Here is a 16,444-nt window from a genome sequence, read left to right on the forward strand (position 1 = left end):
GGCGTTGCTTCGCTAATCACAAGCCGTACCAAATGACGCCCCGCTTATTCTTGTGGCCTCTCAGATCGATCGATCGATCGTGAGCTTACCGGTGGATTGCTGATACGAGGTTGCTAATGTTACAAAGTAGTGGTTTGAATGCGGAAGGATGGGACATCGTCACTCTGTATCAAAAACGATGGGATTGTCGGCGGTCCCTGCTCCTGTGTGATTGGGAGGTGTTGGTCCGGCAGCAGGATGCACGAAAGTATGAGGTGGGGCGCCGGTCGGTAGCAGAGGATGGTGTTGCTGTAGCACGCCGTTGATGTGGACCGAGCTTCCCTCGGGTGCGGAAGTGTGGACGGTGACGTTTCCGTTGCCATCGACGGTGCGCGTGACGGTCTCGGTGCGCCCATTGACAGTGCGCGTTGTTGTGCTCTGGCTCGTGCCGGAAAAGCCGCCGTAGGTGGTGCTGGTTGAGGTGCTAGTGGTGTAGCCGTGGGCGAAGGGTCCGGTCGCCTGCATGCGGGCAGGCTGACCCGGATGGGCGCCCGGATGGCCGCGTGGAGGTCCAAAGGGGGATCCGAATCCGAAGCCCATGGTATCCGCCATCCTTCGATGGTTTTGCATAAAGGGATCGTCCTCTCCAAAGATGCTTCCGCCCATCCCATGACCTTGATTCATCGTTGCGAAAGGATCGCGAGAGGGTCCAGGCATGCCGCCCATGTTAGCGCCACCCGCCGATCCGAATTCCTTCCCAAACATCATGTTGAACAGCTCAAAGGGATCGAAGCCGTCGGCACCAAACGGCCGACCCGCACGGCGACCCGCCTGGGCTCGTCTGGCGGAATCGGCGCTGGACTCCCACATGAACGAGAAAGGCACGCCGTTCGGACTCGTGCCAAAGTGCTGGCGGCTCCGGTCTTCGTAGTAAGGCTCGGCTGGGGTGTATCCTTGCGTGGATCCAGGGCGGAAAGCATCGTATTCGCGACGCTTACGTTCGTCAGAGAGGAGCTCGTAGGCCTGACCTACAACCTTGAATCGAGCGGTGGCGTCTTCCTTCTCTGCAGGAGGAGCTCGGTCGGGGTGGTTTTTGAGCGCAAGCTTCTTGTACGATGCCTTAATCTCGGCCGCAGTGCAGCCGGGGCTGAGGCCGAGCACGTCGTAAGGGTCGATGTCCGGGAAGCGATTCATGCTGAACGTGTCACAGCGGTCGTGGATCCTGCCTTCCAGGGCAGCTTTGTCGCAGCCATTCTAGTGCCGTGGTGGCAGGAGGCAAGGTGCGCAGGTGCTTCGCGGCGCTTATCGACGAGAGGTTGCGGAGCAAAGTGGTCCCTGCGTCGACCCGCAGCAGCTGAGTGTGTATTTCTCGAGCCGACGCTCGAAATTTCGGTCGAGTCCGGGTGTCGGTGAATTGTGGAATCAGCCACGAATCCCGATTGCGATTCGACTGCTCAACTTTGACAGCAGAGGGCGATCGTGTGATTCAGAAAGGCTGCACCGATTCGAGTTAGTCGAGCCACCGTGCACGAGCGTGTCATGCGCTACTCCACCCATCAGCGTGAATTTAGCCTTTGCTTCACTCGGCCTCGCTGTCAGCGGACTGTCCACCCTTGATTCCACCATCTTCAGCTAGCGAAGCGAGCAACACACCGCTTTACGACCGGCTCATTCAGCTTAGCAGTGAGTCCAATCCGGATCAAATCACGACGAGCATCTGCAAAGTACTTCATTCCGCACTCTGGCGGCAGCAGCAGCCTCTGGCTCTCCTCATTGCGTTCTGGGACGCAGCGGCGCAACTCTCGAGTTTTGTAGCAACAACCGCATTCGAGACGTCAGATTCTGACCACTTCATGCCTCTTCTCCTTTGCCTCACGGAAAAGCGCGCTTCTCCAACGAGAGTCGTCAACGTCCCTCTTGCCTCGCAACCTTCGATCGCGGCACCTCCTGCCTATCGCAACATGGCCAAAGGTATGTGCGCCTCCATCTCTCCATGGCTTCGTCGCTGCATGTCGAACACTGAATCTTGACTGACCCAATCCACATGTGCATCCCGCCCAACAGTCCCACGCAACTTCAGGCTCTTGGAAGAGCTCGAGAAGGGTGAAAAGGGAATCGGCGATGGAAGCTGTTCCTACGGTCTCGATGACGGCAGCGATCTCAGTAAGTCCCACGCTCTCCTTCCGCATCTCCAGCGGGCGGACCATCCGTACAGCCTTGCTTGCATCGATGCGAACTGTGCAAGAGCTCTGACGCTGACCCGCTCCTTCTCGTCTTCAATGCGCCTGCCGAACAGTGATGTCCAACTGGAACGCGACAATCATCGGACCCGGTCACTCGGTCTACCAGAACCGCATTTACTCGCTCAGCATCCACTGCGGACCCAGCTATCCGGACCAGCCTCCCGAGGTCAAGTTCCTCACAAAGATCAACCTTCCTTGCGTCAAGTCGGACGGCCGCATCGACTACAACGCTCTGCCCATCTTCTCCAACTGGTCGCGCGACAGCACGATCGAGACCATCCTGCTGTCCTTGCGAAGGTAAGTTTGGCTCGCGAAGCTTTCAACCTAAATTCGGCGCAAGCTCCTGCGCAAAGCTTCATTTCGGCACGGACGCGCATGCTGACACTGTCTCCTTTGTGCTCTCCTGACACTGCAACACAGAGAGATGGCTTCGCCTTCCAACCGCAAGCTCCCGCAACCTGCCGAAGGCGCGTCGTACTGAGCCAGTGCGCGCACATGTACATAGAGCACGAGAAACGGCCTGAACTGGAAAGCGCTTGGGCCTTCGTTCAGATCACTTGACTTTGACCGACCGCTTCAGCGAAACCGTGAGCTTCCTTCCGCAAGCTCAAGAATGCGCTCATCTGACGAGCTTGAAGTCCTCTAGCATCGATTGCACCTCACAACCCACAACTCTCACCTTCCCTGTCTCGACTGGCCCTTTCCGATGGCAGTCATGAGCGCGCCAACGCCAAATCTGACCGCTACGCCAGCGCTGGACCAGCCCAAAGTCGTCGAATCGATCGATCGCGCGAATAATCCGGTGATCGTCAAACACAACGGTGCTTCGCCGACGATGGAGCAACGCATGCTGATTGTCATCGCCACGGCTACAGCTCACGGCAGCTGGGGTGAGACTTGCTTCCTCGTCGAGAGCAAGGCTGACGGCAATGCGTATGCCTGCGTTTACGCCAGTCTGGACCTCCTTCGCGCCAGCAATGCGGGTGAGCTCCTTGATCATATTCAGAAGCACGGCTGCCTGACTCTGGACGCTGCTCTCAAGGCGCTTCTCGGAAACAAGAGCATTCCACCCGCCGAAAGCAAGGAGGGCGACACCAAGGGCATTCTGCGTAACCCACACAGCTTTTCCAGAGGCGGAGTGCGGTATGTTCCCGTCAGCAACATTGCGGTGACGACTCTGCGGGCGGTCATCATGTTCCTGCAGACGGGACACATTGCCTTCGCGCCTCGCAGCACCAAGCTCACGGAGGACGATTCGAGTGCGAGCAACTATGAGGGCCCAGCACTTGTCTCGGCAGAGGGAGCGCAGGTGCAGTGGCCCTTGTCGATGCAGGCGAGCGCCAAGTCGGTCTACCATGCTGCATGCAGGTTCGGCCTGAGCGACCTGCGTGAGTTGGCTGAAAAGACCATCGAAAGCCAGGTGGATGCATCCAACATCCTGGCCGACCTGTTTAGCCGCTTCACACTCAACCATCCGGACCTTCGAACCAAGAGGCTCGAGTTCGCCATCTCGCACTGGGACGACATCAAAAAGCACCATCGAACCGGCTTTGCCGATGCCCTCTTCTGCCACGCCGATCGACCGGGCGCAAAGGACGTCATCGACCAGATCCTGCAGCGTACCTCCATCCCTGTTGCAGACAGCCACTAGCAACCTGCAATGATTTGGCTTCGGTCGATGTTCGCAATACAAGGCCCTTTGATTAGCTTGAAATGATACAAGGTGGGAGTGCTGTCGAGGGATGTCGAATGGAAGTTGCAAATGAATGATCGAGTCCGGTCGGCCAGGAGCAGACGAAGCGAGATCAAGATTGCTGGGTGGTAGCAGCCTGCAGACGCTCTTTGCGCTTCTCTTCCTGCTCGCGTCTGCGTTGCCGCCTTCGAATGCGCGCCTCATCCTCCTCGATGCGCTCTCGCTCCTCGAGCCTTTCGCTGTAGTACTGTCCACTTTGCAGCAGGATGACGCCGACGAGGGCGACGGCCAAGACGGTGTGGGAAGTGGCAATTTCGCGCAGAGGTGCAAAGACGGCATCCCTGGCGTCCACGGCGCCCGAGCCTGGCGAAGGCGCCCTGGGGGGCAAAGTGGCGAGGCTTGGCTCGATCTTGTGGTAGTATACGAGGCCAGCAGCACCAAAGAGGAAGAGCGAGGCGCCATCAAAGAGCCAGTTGCTCTCGCGACCGCCGAGCGCCTTGGATATGAGCAGCAACGCGGCGAGTGTGCCGATGCCGAGAAGCAACTTTCGGTGGATGGAGGGCATGTCGACCATGGTGTCCTGGTAGTAGGTGTAGGCAGTCACCACCGAATCGTACGTGACGGGAGCCTGCCACAAGATCAGGTGGTCCGCGGTCCAGTGCATTGCGAGCGTCCCTGCGGAGATGAATGCCAAGATCAAGGTGGAGCTTTGCGGTCAGCACTGCTTTCTTCCCTCAGCAGACATGACCACTTACCTAGCAAGAAGGACGTCGTCCCGATAATGAGTCCAGTGCGCAACCCCATGATAGGCGAGCGTCCGATCCGGTCCTTTGTCTGCCGTTGAAGCTGCGAAGATGAGGGTTACGCCTGGGCTACAGTCAGGATGCGATAACCGGTCCAAATCTTGTCGGTCGTGATCGAGTCTTGCTATGAAGTCGCAGGCAAGGGCAACCAGAAGGCGAGGCAGGTGGAGGATCAAAGGGACGCTTCGAGCCACCCCTCTGCAACAAGTGTCCAAGCAATCCAGTAGTAGCAGGCGAGTGACAACCCCAACAATGCTTGGGAGCAGCTGCATGAGCTGTTTGCGCCTCCGCTCGAAGATCTCTGACGGATGCGCGAATTGGAGCCGAAGACGAGCTGCGTCGGCGTGTGAGCTGAGCCGCAACAGGCCAACGTGCGCGAAATCCATCCATGCTTGGCCGGCGCAACCTTGGCACAGCGCTCCATAACCTGTCTCGGCCTCGTGAAACACGGCGCGGAGCTGCAACACAAAAAAGGCCAATGCGTCGACGAGGATTTTGTAGGTTGTAAGCACGATAGGCGTAACACTTTTCAAATCTCCCGACCGCCGATGTGGAGAAAAAGCGGGCTGCGAGTCTGCGGCGGCTTCAGAAGCCGAAGGTCTGGAAATAGAAAAATGCAGCGCAGGCAAAATAGGTCGATCCTGTGCTCGCCTGCTGCAAGCGAAAATTGGACGTGCGCCCAAAAGGTCGATGTTGCAAAGGCGAAATTCGAGTGTCAGCAGCGTGATTTTCAGGCTAACCTCGTGCCGTGGACATGCGTCATGACGCCTGAGCCTTTTGCTTGCAGATCAGCAGCACCGACCGACCGACCGCACTCCACTCGCTCAAAGCGGGCACTGCAGCACGGCTCGCCATCCGCAGGTGCTGTCAGAGCGTCGGCGACTCAGTTCCGTTGCCCTCGTCGTCCTGCTCGCCCAAGCCATCCGCACATCCGCTCGCTCGCCAACACCTCGCCTGTCTTGAACCTCCCCCATCCGTCATTCCACACCTCCATCCACTGACGACGAAAAGACATCCGCCGACACATCATGGCTCCCATCCTCAACGTGAGTGATAGCCGCCTTACTACCATCCGCCATGGTCGCACCGACATTGTTCAACCCGACTGACTTGATCCTAATCTCCTTGGCTCCTGCGTCTGTGGTCTTGCTCAACAGTTCCACGCTGGCTCGCTGCCCAGCTTCGCGTTGCGACTCAAGTCCGACGACTCGCTCGAGAGGTACGCTTTGGTCCCCGCTTTCTCGCAAACGGAAGCTCTCCAAACAAGGCTGACAGTAACGATTTTTCCGCTTCGCCCAATTCGCAATTGCGCCGCGACCACAGCCTCAAGTCTCGCGCTGCCAAGAAGATCCGCTTGCAGCTCGACGATGGCATCCCACTCGTGATCAAGTACGGCTGGTCGGGTCAATCCTATGCCCTCGAGGACTGTACGTTTTTATCAGTCTTGCGCATCAACCGTGCTGCTTCCAATGCTGACTTTCTTTCTGCTCGTCCTGTAAACAGCTGACGACTGGGAGATCTTCCTCGAGCGATTCGGCAACGCCAAGGAGGCTGACCGTGAGTCGTCCCCCGACGAGACAGCCCCGCTCTTTGCGACCGATAATACTGACGCAAATGGTGCACCTTGATCTCCTTCCTCGACACAGTCTTCCTCGAGTCGCCAGAGATCCCCACCAACAATGCCGACGAGCATTCGGCCGATGGCGCCCACGACGGACCCAACGTGCCTGTCGTCGACGAGTCCACGCTTGTGCACCGAACGCCCGGACGCGGCAAGAGTGGCGGCGTGAGCATCCACCGCGTCGCAGCGCCCTACATCCCCTCGGCCGACGACTACAGCGAGGCAGGCGGAGTGACTGCTGGTGGCCGCGACTCGATCATGTACCCTCCGCCCCGCGAGCCCCAGCCCGCGCCCGGCTACAGCAAGCCGAGCGTTCCGGAGCCGCCGGCGGCCAAGGCGACGCACGACGACGCCGTGTCGACGCACACGTCCAAGACGCGCAAGACGAACCAGACCGTGTCGTCGGTGCCTTCGCACAAGATCGCCTTCCAGGAGTTCCACTCGCAGCTCGGCGTGCGTCTGCTCAAGGGCAGCATCGGCCCGATCCAGGACGTGCCGATGATGCTCAAGTCGGGCTACCGCCACGTGTACGTCAGCCGCAGCTTTGCGCTCAACCACGGCTTCATCCCCAAGGACACCACGCCCGGCACGTACGGCTTCAACGGCATCACCAACCTCGGCAAGTGGCCCGTCCAGGTGGGCTCCAAGGCGGTGCCGTGCACCGTGATGCTCGCCGAGGACAGCTACTTCCCCGTGATCCTCGGCCGCAGCTTCATGGAGAAGCGCGGCGTGCGCACCGACCCCATCGACATGACCTCGGTCACCTTCATGGACAACGGTGAGCGCGCCGACGTCGAGGTGGTCGTCGTCCGCGACGAGCACGGAGAGCCCGTGCCCATTCCTTAGGGCGTGCGTTCGATTCGAGCGTCCACCATGCCAGCAAGCTGGTAGCCCGCACTGACCTGCGTCGGCTGTTACGCCTCTGGCATGGTTCTTCGTCCGCTGAAATCGACACGCGGCGAACGAGTTGCCTCTTCTGATACCACAGATCGTTTGTAATTGAAATTCAGCCAAGCTCACTGGACCGCGCCGAGTGTTTGAAACAAGTAAAGGCCCGTGACATTGATGCAGCGATAAGGACAAGAGACAGATATAGTACAGACACGGAGACGAGTGCGGGCGAAAGGAACGGTGAAGCAGATCGGAAGTTGCGATACGGATTCGGAAGCGGGCCGATGGAAGCGCATCATGCATGCGAAAAGAGGTTCTTGAGCGTGTTGAGACGAAGCTTGCGCGAGAGACGGCGGGCGACGTTGGTGCTGCTGCGGCGGCGCCTGCGCACGCTGCTCTGGGCGCCGAGGCTGGCCCGGTCGGCGCTGATGCGGTTGGAGTCGGTATTGTAGATGATCGTGCCGACCAGCGTGGCGTCTTCGGCCCAAGCGCGTGCGTACTCGGCCTCGCGCTTGGCACGGTAGCATCGATCGCGTCGGTCGAGCTCCGATCTGGGCACGCGCTCGGACGGATGCAGGAAGACGATGCCCGCAGGCTGCCGGAGCGCGCGTTGCGATGCGTAGATGAGCGACATGGTGCTCGGTGGCGGTGTGCTGAGATCCAGACGGTCTGACGGCCACGGAGGGCGAAAGCAATCGCAACGAGGCTACGTCGAGAGCGTATGAAGTCTCGCTGATATGAAGGTAAGAGGGGATGGAGGGGATGGAGGAGATGTCAGCCAGGCATGGATGGCCGGCACGCCATCCGGGCGTGGGCGGTGGGGCATGCCGAATCGGACTCCAACCGATCCCCATTGCGGACGGCACTGCGCCGGTACACGACGGCAATCCGCGCATCTGCTGAGCTGCACTCTCCGCCGCCCGGCAGACCCTTGCCAACGAGCCTCCACCTGCATCAACACGCTGCTCAGGCCCGGCGCGGCGCGTCTCAGCTTCAAGCCTGACTGCCCAACCCCATCCCAGCGGCAGCAGCCAAAGCCACCAACCCACCATCGCTGCCTTAACTGACACAGTCTCATACTCGATGAAAGCGAAAGCAGGCATCATTCGGTCATCAATCATCCCGCTGGCTGAGCAAAGGCGGAGACGTTCAGACTCAAAGTCAGGGTCAAGTTGCGCAAGGCTGCGAGGGTGCGGTCTAACAGTCATCAATCCAGCGCGTGGCGGCTGCTGTGCACGTTGACATGCGCAGGGCAGTCTCGACTTCAGATGCAGCTTCTTTAGACGGACAATTTTTCCCTCGGCCAGATCCGAGATGATTTTGGCCGGCTATCAGAAGATCCAACTCGAGCCTCCCTATCACGCTCGCTTCTCTCGAGACCGACACCATCACCGCTTCACCTTGCCTAAACTTGCCGCGAGATAGTTGCAACCATGTCTGACGTCGCTCATCTCAAGTCTCTCTTCCGTAAGTGTGATGCGCTCTGGACCCAACGCCCATACCCTTGGTACGATGCCGATGCTGTCCTTCTCGGTGACCGACGCTGACTCGCGCAACTATCTTCGCACTCTGCGCACACGATCAGGCTTCTACGACGACTACCCCAAGAAGGGCATTCGCTTCTGCGACATCCTCCCCGTGCTGCGTGACCCGCTCGCCTTCGAGCTGCTCATCACCAACATCGTCTCGCACATCTTCACGCACACCATCCCGACGCTCGACGACGCCATCCCGGCACCCGCCCAGTCCACTCCCCTCGAGCCCGGCGCCAAGTCGTACGGCAACCGCAAGATCGATGCCGTCGTTGGCCTCGACGCTCGTGGCTTCCTCCTCGGCCCCATCATCGCCCAACGACTCGGCTGCGGTTTCGTCCCCGTCCGCAAGGTCGGCAAGCTCCCCGGCGAGTGCGTCCAGGCGTCCTACATGAAGGAGTACGGTGAGGACGTCTTCGAGATGCAGAAGGATGCCCTTGCTCCCAACTCGCGCGTCATCGTCATCGACGACCTCATCGCCACCGGTGGCTCCGCCAAGGCCGCCGGCGAGCTCGTTACAAAGTGCGGAAGCAAGGTCGTCGAGTACGTCTTTGTCGTCGCCATCCCCTTCCTCAAGGGCGCACAACAGCTCGACGCCCCCTCGTACCAGTAAGTGACCTCCTGTCCCCTTTCGTTCCGCTCCCGCTCACCAAGCTGACACCATCTTGCTTCTTTTTGCTTCTTCTCAAATAGCCTCGTCGAGGTCGACTAATGCCCACCATCTGCTGAATCTGGGCGCACTTGGCCAGCGGTCCGTGCCGCTCAAACCTAAACGCAAGAGAAAAATGGATTGCTGGCCCTGAATACAAGCCTCTACAATGCAGTGCGTGACAGTTTTTGCAGCGAGTCTGGATGCGAACGGAACAAGGTGGTCAGTCCAACGTTTCGGGCTTTGCGCAAGACAAAGACACGGGATGAGATACTCACTGAGCAGAACGTCGCCCTCCTTGATGATCTTGGAATACTGGGCGTTCTTGTGGTCTGGCCTGCGCGTCTCGACGATGCCGTGCACCTTGTCAATCACCGCGGGCAATCGACCGGACGAGATGAACCTCGAGAGCTCGTTGTCGATGAACTCGCCCGACACGCCGAATGCGGTGGCCATGTTGTCGATCGACAGCGACTGGTAGCTCTCCAGCAGCTGCGAGTAGGCGATGATGCGCATCTCGCGCACATAGTACCGCGCGTGCTGGTGCAGCGCCCGCGACGTGAGGATGTGCGTCTGCTCCACATCCGCAAGCGCACGGAAAAAGTTGCCGTACTCGCACGCGTACAGGCTCGTGACAAACGCACGCAGGTGCGGGATCTCGTCCACCACCTGCAGCACCTCGGGCGAGTCGATGATCTTCTTCTTCAGGTCGGTGCGCTTGAGCGTCAGCGCATTCGCCAGTACCGTGAGCGTGATAAAGTCGTTGTACTCGAGCAGCTCGGTGGCGGTGAACGTGCTGAGCGCGTCGAGGAACAGCTGTCCGCCCGCCTTGAAGTCGCGGATCGAGAGCAGGTGCAGGCCTTCGTACACCTTGAGCCGATTCCTGCGCTCCCAGTCACCGCCCTCTTCGACCAGCTTCTTGGCCTCGGCGATCGACGCGGTCACCACATCCGTGTCGCCAAAGAACAGTCCGATGCGCACCTTGGTGAGCGTGAGGTCCAGCTTGGAGCCCAATCCGGCGCCCTTGGACACCGCAAGGTTGTGTGCTTCCAGCGCCTTCTCCTTGTCGCCAATCTGTGCATAGTAGGCGGCACGCTGACGAAGCACGCCGTTGATCTCCATCTCTCCCTCGTTTTCCTCCACCTCCTTCTGCTTTTCGTCCAGCTTCTGCAGCTCCTCCTTGTTCTTTGCTTCGAGTCGCTTCAGCAGCGCCTCATCCTCCTTGACCAGGCCCTTGAGCGAGGCATCCGCCAGGATCAGGCGGTAGTATGGCGCCATCTCATCCTTCTCGATTCCCTCGAGCAACGCCTGCTTCGAAGCCTGCGCTGTGGATGCTGGAAGGTGCTCGGAATGTTGTGCGAGCAGGAAGAGGTGCTGCTGCAGCTTCAGGTTGGGGATGGCCTGGACGTTCTCCTCGTCCATCTTGACGTCGATGGTGGCTGAGTGTGCGGTGTCTGCCTGAATTGAACGATGAGAGCTCGATGCGCAGTTGTGTCGATGGACGATGCGGGCGGCGATGGTGTGAGAGTAGACACGTCTGCAAAAGTGTTGGTGTGGCTCGAGATTCCAGTTGGAGGTGCGCGGCCCGCGCGAGGGCGAACGCGGTGGAGGTTCGACTGGCTGCGATCACGACCTGCTTATGTAAGCACCCTTTTCGCGGTGCACTGGGCCCTCCTTTCTTTGCCAACAGCGCGGCTCAGTCAGTAAGTCTCTTCCTACTTGCACCTGTTCTTTGCTCATGCAAGGCCATTGTACAACGAACGACGATCTGCCTCGCTTTGGCATGTGAAGGCATCCCTCTACCATGCACCCTGAGAGCTGCGTCTTCTAGCCGGAATTTTGTGACCGCAATTAAACACCTCATTATTACAGCGAATATTTTTGGCTAGCTCCAGTTCATGGCTTCGGCTGATTTTGATGCCACCATGACTCTCATGCGAGGGTCTGCTAGGACAGACATCGCGAAGTAGACGTCGCTAGGCAACGACGCAGCGTACAATTACAGCCCAAGTTGGGGCAAACGGGTGCTTTTACAAGGGAATGAACGGAGCCAAAGCGCAACACCACCAAGCAGGACACTACCTGCCTGGGCTGCGGCTGCGATCGCGATTTCCCCTCCTGCTTGCGCTACCTCGGGGAGCGGGTGCACCCGGTGGTGGTCGAACGAACGCAAAGTCGGCCTTGAGCTCCTCATCCATGAGTGTGAGTCCGTCGGTGCATGCTTGGATCGCCGCTTGCGCCTCGTCGTATTCGGCGAACTCCAAAAGCGCATATCCCTAATCGGTCGAAGAAGGCACACATCGCTTCACGTTAGTCTCGAGCAGAGCAGATCATGTCTGACACACAAGGGCATGTAGCAGACTTACCTTGACATAGCCGGTTCGTCTGTCGAGGTTGAGGTGACAGCTCTTGACATCCCCATAGTCTGCAAACTTGTCAATCACCTCCTCTTCGGTGGCTTCCTCGTGCACGTTGGTCACAACTAGCACCCATCCTTCCACAGCTGCAGGGATGTACAAGCCGGAATCAGCTACTGATGTTTCTACGAATGGTTGCGAACGATGGCATGCTTACACTTTGCTGCGCTGGCTCCGCTGTCCTCAGCCTCAGCCTCTGTCAGGGTTTCGAACTTGCCCGTCTTGACACCATCTGATGCGGGCCCATTGCCTCGGGGATCAAAGCCTCGACCTCTGCGCTTGACGTTCGGATCTGTAGTGCGTTCGATGAGGGGCCGAATCAGCGACTTGCGACAAAGTTAGAAGTGCGGAAGCCAAGGCAAGGACGTACCATCATCCATCTCGACATCGTCCACGACGCGCGAGGACGGGCCTTCTTCCTTTTTGACCTCGATCGTGGACATAGCTGATGTGTCGGCTTGTTTCTGTGAGTCCCAATGATACAGCAATGGATGCCCAGAGGTGTCGGACAGATGGAAGTGGATGAATGGGGTTGTGCTTCTGAAGTCGGGAAAGGCTCGTGCTCCAAACAAGTGGAGAAGGGTCTCCGAATTCCAATTCTCCGTCTCCCGAGCCACCGCGACCCTGACTTCTTCGCCAACGCGCTCTGGCCCTTCCACCCGACCCTCCGCACCCTCACCTTGCTTCCGCATCCTCCTCTACCCTCGCAGCCTCGAGCCATGAGTCGCACAGAGCTCGCTGCAGAGCGGCTCCGGCAGTGCCTCTCAGAGCTCTCGACACCCATGCTCGCTGCCTTGTCCGAACTTCGCTCCGCACAGCCTCAGCAGATCCTCGTTCCGTTCAAACATGTAGGTGACCGCCTAGGGCCTCTTGTGGACAAGGAAAACGTCAAGCAAGCTTTCGGTCTCGTGCAGAATCTCTCTACCGCCGACAAGGATGGACCAGAGGTACGAGTGCGCAACCTCTGCTTGGAGATCAGCAACAACGAGCTCCGCAAGCTTGTCCTCGAATCAACATCAGACCTCACCGGCAACGGCACGGACGAGCCAAATCCTCAAACATCGCTCACAGCCGCTTTCGACCGCCTCGATACTGTCCTGGTGCTCTCGCTGCACGATCTGATCGATCCGACCTTGCCGCTCTCTCTGGTCGAGGAGCTGCTCGAAGGGCTTCCGATCTCGATGTGCTCGCAACTCTTTGCCTACACCGAATCTCGAGTCAAGCCGCTCACCATAGATCTGCATCCGACAAGAGGCAAGGGGCTCGTCCTCTTGCGCACCTGCAACGAGCTTCTCAGGCGACTGTCCAAGCCTTCGCAGCATCACACTGTCTTTGCAGGTCGTGTCCTTAGCTTGCTCGCAGTCGTCTTCCCTCTCGGCGAAAGGAGTGGCGTCAACCTTCGCGGCGACTTCAATGTAGAAAACAAGACGCACATCGAGGAGAATGACGGCCAAGCCAACGAAGAAGCCAGCACCGACGCTGATAAAGACGAAAGAGACGAGATCTTCAAGGTGGATTACGACTTTTACGAACTATTCTGGAAGATGCAACGTTTCTTCTCCAATCCACCATTGCTGATGGGAGCGTCCGAGTCTTCGAGGCCATCCACCAGAAGCGCAACACCCGCGCTGCACACTGACGCTGTGGACTCCGACAACATCCAAGCGGATGACGATCCTGCCCCTGATGGTGCCAAGGGTCCCATGGCAGAGCTCAGGATCAGCACTCGCAAGATCCTCAAGCTCTTCGCTGCCGTCAACAAGCGAGAGAAGGAGCTAGCAGGCGCCGCTATGGCTGAAGAGGCCAAGTCAAGCGAAAATAAGGGCAACAACGCATCGCAAGCCAATTCCACCCGGAGCACTCCTTCCGTCAACAAGAGGCGCGCAGATGGTCGCAGCTATGCTTCCGCCACCGGCTTCTACGTCGGTCAATTCATCGGGAAGGCCGATGCGCCACCACCCGCCAAGCGACTTCGTCCTGACGTTGTGGATGGTGTCAGGATGGATGGCCGCGATGCCTCTGACACGCCCATGGACGACGAGGATGACGCGGAAAGTGAGGCAGCACACGCGGCAAGCGACCACTTCTTTCCGACCTACCTTACAGGCCGCAAGCTCTTCGAGTACGAAATCCGGGATACCTCATTCCGTAAGCACATCCTCGTCCAATATCTGGTCCTCTTTCAGTACCTGCTTTCCTTCACACCTACTGCCAAGGAGAGCTGGAAGGACTGGAAGAACAAGACGCTGCAGGCCCTCTTCACGCTGGAGGACGTTGACGAGCGCTGGATCCGATCGACGTGGCGCGAGATATTGATCCTGATTCGCGACATTCAGCCTCACGGAAGACTCTTCCTCGAGTCGGTCCTCGAAGTGCTCAAGCGCGAAGCCAATTGGATCCGATGGAAGACCGAGTCCTGTCCTTCGATCGAAAAACCGCCGCTCTCGCCAGAACAGATCTCAGCCTTTGCCTCTGCGAGGGCGTTGCTGTTGCGCAAACATGAACCGTATCCTCACAAGCTCGGGACTGCGGCACTCTCGGAGCTCTGGCTCGACGGTCTCCGTCCGCCGGTCGCTGGCACGAGGAGGGTGGAGAATGAGTTGGGCGAATACATCTCTGTTCCAACGGACGGCCTAGAGGAGCTCGAGTTCTTGCCTCCGATCCCCAGCGTGGAACACTACAACAAGTCGATCCAGCGCGAAAAGATGAAGCTCGACCTGCGCAAGAAGCAGCTTGGCGTCGACCCCGCGATCAGCGAGGCGCAGCTCAGCAAGGAGGACCGGGAGAAGCTGGAAAAGGACGAACGCATCTCGGCCACCATTGAGACGATGCAGAGTCTCGCCTGGAGGGCCTTGCGAGTCGCAAGCCGTGATCACCTGCATCTGTTCGGCAAGCCGGAACGACCCGAACACATCGAAGGTCTGCTTGAGGCGATCGAGACGGAGCGGAATCCGAAGCCCAAGTCTGCGGCTCCCATCGAGACGCAAGCAACGGAAGAGGGTGCCGTGCAAGCTCAAGGGCCACAAGAGGCGGAGAACGGTGCCGAGCAAAGTGCGGAGCTAGCGCAGGCTGCCACTGCGGATGGACAAGCGAACGCCGGCGAGACACGGACGGACGAGGAAATCAACACCGAAAGCGCTGCCGTGGAATCTTCAGCTGAGTCGAAAGAGCAGGCAGCATCCCATCAGGATAGATCAGCTCAGGATGAATCGATCGTCCCTGTGACGATTCCCGCAATCCCGGCCTCCCCTGCAGCACCTACGCCTTCGGCTGAGGCCAAGAAGACCACAGAGACGCCAGGTGACGAGGCAGCCAGGGCGCCTGCTACCACGGCTGAACAAGACGTCGAGATGGCAGAGGCAACATCTTGAATGTTATTCCATTTCCAAACTTCGAAGATCTGGGCGTGAAGGCACTGTGACTGAATCGTACGATGATGTCGAACATCCGTAAGTCTGGGTCTGAGCTGAGCGTAGAGCGGGCACACCATGCTACAAATCCGCCAGCGACGATGTTCTAGGCCTTGTTCGTAACATCTCCTGAACTCGCATGAGCTTAAACATGAGAACCAGTGCCTAGAACAAGCACTTAAGGTTACCCTCGCTGACGGGGGCAGCACTCGGCGATTCGTCGGGCCGGACGTGGCTGAGCAAGTGTGGAACGGTCAACGATGTGTAGCGACTCACTTCCGCCCTCCCGCACTCCCGCACCTATGCACGTGGGTTATATAGTCTTTGGATTGAACGTGTTCATAACCTCCCTTCTTCCCCTCTCGTCCGAACTCACGAGTCTGTATCGACACACACAGCTGCATCCGATATTCGCACAACACATCGCAGATAATTCTCCTCTCCTCGCCGCAATGTCCGTGCTCTCGAACCTCAGGATCTCGGTCGCCATTAATCTGCGAGACCGGGATGCACCAAGCCTCGTCCTCATCAAGGCTTTCTACGATGTGCCCAAGGAAGAGTACCAGCGCTTCGCTAACGAGGCGGCTCACCTCGAGTTTTTCGACCGTGTTGACCGAGGTCGTTGCCCCTATGGCAACACGCAGGTCAAGTTCCAGGCTCCCCAAAGCAGTGCTGCCAGCGCGGTCTCGCAGGCCGTCAGCCTCGGCACCAGATTCGGGGCTCGCATCAGAGCGAAGGCCCTCGGAAGGACTTCTGCTCGCGTGGATCGCGTGGATCGAGGAAAAGCTGCGCACGGCTACAAGCGCAGCTTTTCGCAGCCATACCGAATCCCGTGGAGGATGGCGTTCGAGAATCGTCCTCGCATCTCCAGCAACAATGCCGCGTCGACTCCAGCTCCTGCTCAAGCTGGCAGAACGGTCGAATGGAGTGAAGCGAGCCTTCCTGCTCCCGCTCCTGCTCAAGCTGGCAGAACGGTCGAATGGAGTGAAGAGAGCCTTCCTGCTCCCGCTCCTGCTCCAGTGAAAGAAACCGACAAAGACAGCATGATGAAGATCCTGGCTCCCGAAATCCACGAGGCCGTCGCCGCTGCCCTAGCCAACGCCCTTGCCGCTGCTTCCGCTGCCGCTGCCGGAACGTGCTCTGGTACCGATTGAGCTATTCTGCATGCCATCTCTCCGTACGATGCAGCCAAGTATCGCGACGAAG

General features: G+C 58.7%; 10 protein-coding genes across 10 annotated transcripts; 6 read left to right on the forward strand and 4 right to left on the reverse strand.

Annotated features, from left to right (window-relative positions):
• Positions 1-159: 159 nt before the first annotated feature.
• On the reverse strand, positions 160-1,173 carry PAN0_013d4727 (DnaJ-domain-containing protein; the record flags this gene model as incomplete). Its single annotated transcript, XM_014799855.1, has 1 exon — positions 160-1,173. The coding sequence occupies one exon, from the start codon at positions 1,171-1,173 to the stop codon at positions 160-162; it is 1,014 nt and encodes a 337-aa protein (XP_014655341.1).
• A 659-nt stretch (positions 1,174-1,832) lies between these two features.
• PAN0_013c4728 (UBC-like protein) lies at positions 1,833-2,703 on the forward strand (the record flags this gene model as incomplete). Its single annotated transcript, XM_014799856.1, has 4 exons — positions 1,833-1,950; positions 2,044-2,142; positions 2,276-2,519; positions 2,643-2,703. The coding sequence occupies 4 exons, from the start codon at positions 1,833-1,835 to the stop codon at positions 2,701-2,703; spliced, it is 522 nt and encodes a 173-aa protein (XP_014655342.1).
• Positions 2,704-2,937: 234 nt separating this feature from the next.
• Positions 2,938-3,873, forward strand: PAN0_013c4729 (uncharacterized protein; the record flags this gene model as incomplete). The annotated part of the gene is made up of 1 exon (XM_014799857.1): positions 2,938-3,873. The coding sequence occupies one exon, from the start codon at positions 2,938-2,940 to the stop codon at positions 3,871-3,873; it is 936 nt and encodes a 311-aa protein (XP_014655343.1).
• A 154-nt stretch (positions 3,874-4,027) lies between these two features.
• On the reverse strand, positions 4,028-4,719 carry PAN0_013d4730 (uncharacterized protein; the record flags this gene model as incomplete). The annotated part of the gene is made up of 2 exons (XM_014799858.1): positions 4,028-4,590; positions 4,671-4,719. The coding sequence occupies 2 exons, from the start codon at positions 4,717-4,719 to the stop codon at positions 4,028-4,030; spliced, it is 612 nt and encodes a 203-aa protein (XP_014655344.1).
• A 1,027-nt stretch (positions 4,720-5,746) lies between these two features.
• PAN0_013c4731 (uncharacterized protein) lies at positions 5,747-7,185 on the forward strand (the record flags this gene model as incomplete). Its single annotated transcript, XM_014799859.1, has 5 exons — positions 5,747-5,764; positions 5,876-5,937; positions 6,042-6,145; positions 6,222-6,275; positions 6,365-7,185. 5 exons carry the CDS (start codon positions 5,747-5,749, stop codon positions 7,183-7,185), a joined length of 1,059 nt encoding a protein of 352 aa, XP_014655345.1.
• Positions 7,186-7,525: 340 nt separating this feature from the next.
• Positions 7,526-7,864, reverse strand: PAN0_013d4732 (uncharacterized protein; the record flags this gene model as incomplete). The annotated part of the gene is made up of 1 exon (XM_014799860.1): positions 7,526-7,864. One exon carries the CDS (start codon positions 7,862-7,864, stop codon positions 7,526-7,528), a length of 339 nt encoding a protein of 112 aa, XP_014655346.1.
• Positions 7,865-8,742: 878 nt separating this feature from the next.
• Positions 8,743-9,474, forward strand: PAN0_013c4733 (adenine phosphoribosyltransferase; the record flags this gene model as incomplete). Its single annotated transcript, XM_014799861.1, has 2 exons — positions 8,743-9,371; positions 9,456-9,474. The coding sequence occupies 2 exons, from the start codon at positions 8,743-8,745 to the stop codon at positions 9,472-9,474; spliced, it is 648 nt and encodes a 215-aa protein (XP_014655347.1).
• A 101-nt stretch (positions 9,475-9,575) lies between these two features.
• On the reverse strand, positions 9,576-12,271 carry PAN0_013d4734 (PCI-domain-containing protein; the record flags this gene model as incomplete). The annotated part of the gene is made up of 6 exons (XM_014799862.1): positions 9,576-9,610; positions 9,690-10,948; positions 11,494-11,687; positions 11,778-11,914; positions 11,986-12,120; positions 12,199-12,271. The coding sequence occupies 6 exons, from the start codon at positions 12,269-12,271 to the stop codon at positions 9,576-9,578; spliced, it is 1,833 nt and encodes a 610-aa protein (XP_014655348.1).
• Positions 12,272-12,319: 48 nt separating this feature from the next.
• PAN0_013c4735 (uncharacterized protein) lies at positions 12,320-15,199 on the forward strand (the record flags this gene model as incomplete). The annotated part of the gene is made up of 1 exon (XM_014799863.1): positions 12,320-15,199. The coding sequence occupies one exon, from the start codon at positions 12,320-12,322 to the stop codon at positions 15,197-15,199; it is 2,880 nt and encodes a 959-aa protein (XP_014655349.1).
• Positions 15,200-15,690: 491 nt separating this feature from the next.
• Positions 15,691-16,392, forward strand: PAN0_013c4736 (uncharacterized protein; the record flags this gene model as incomplete). Its single annotated transcript, XM_014799864.1, has 1 exon — positions 15,691-16,392. One exon carries the CDS (start codon positions 15,691-15,693, stop codon positions 16,390-16,392), a length of 702 nt encoding a protein of 233 aa, XP_014655350.1.
• Between the last annotated feature and the right edge of the window lie 52 nt (positions 16,393-16,444).

This window comes from Moesziomyces antarcticus (genome assembly GCF_000747765.1).
Source record: "Moesziomyces antarcticus DNA, scaffold: scaffold_v10013, strain JCM 10317, whole genome shotgun sequence".
Lineage (NCBI taxonomy): Eukaryota > Fungi > Basidiomycota > Ustilaginomycetes > Ustilaginales > Ustilaginaceae > Moesziomyces > Moesziomyces antarcticus.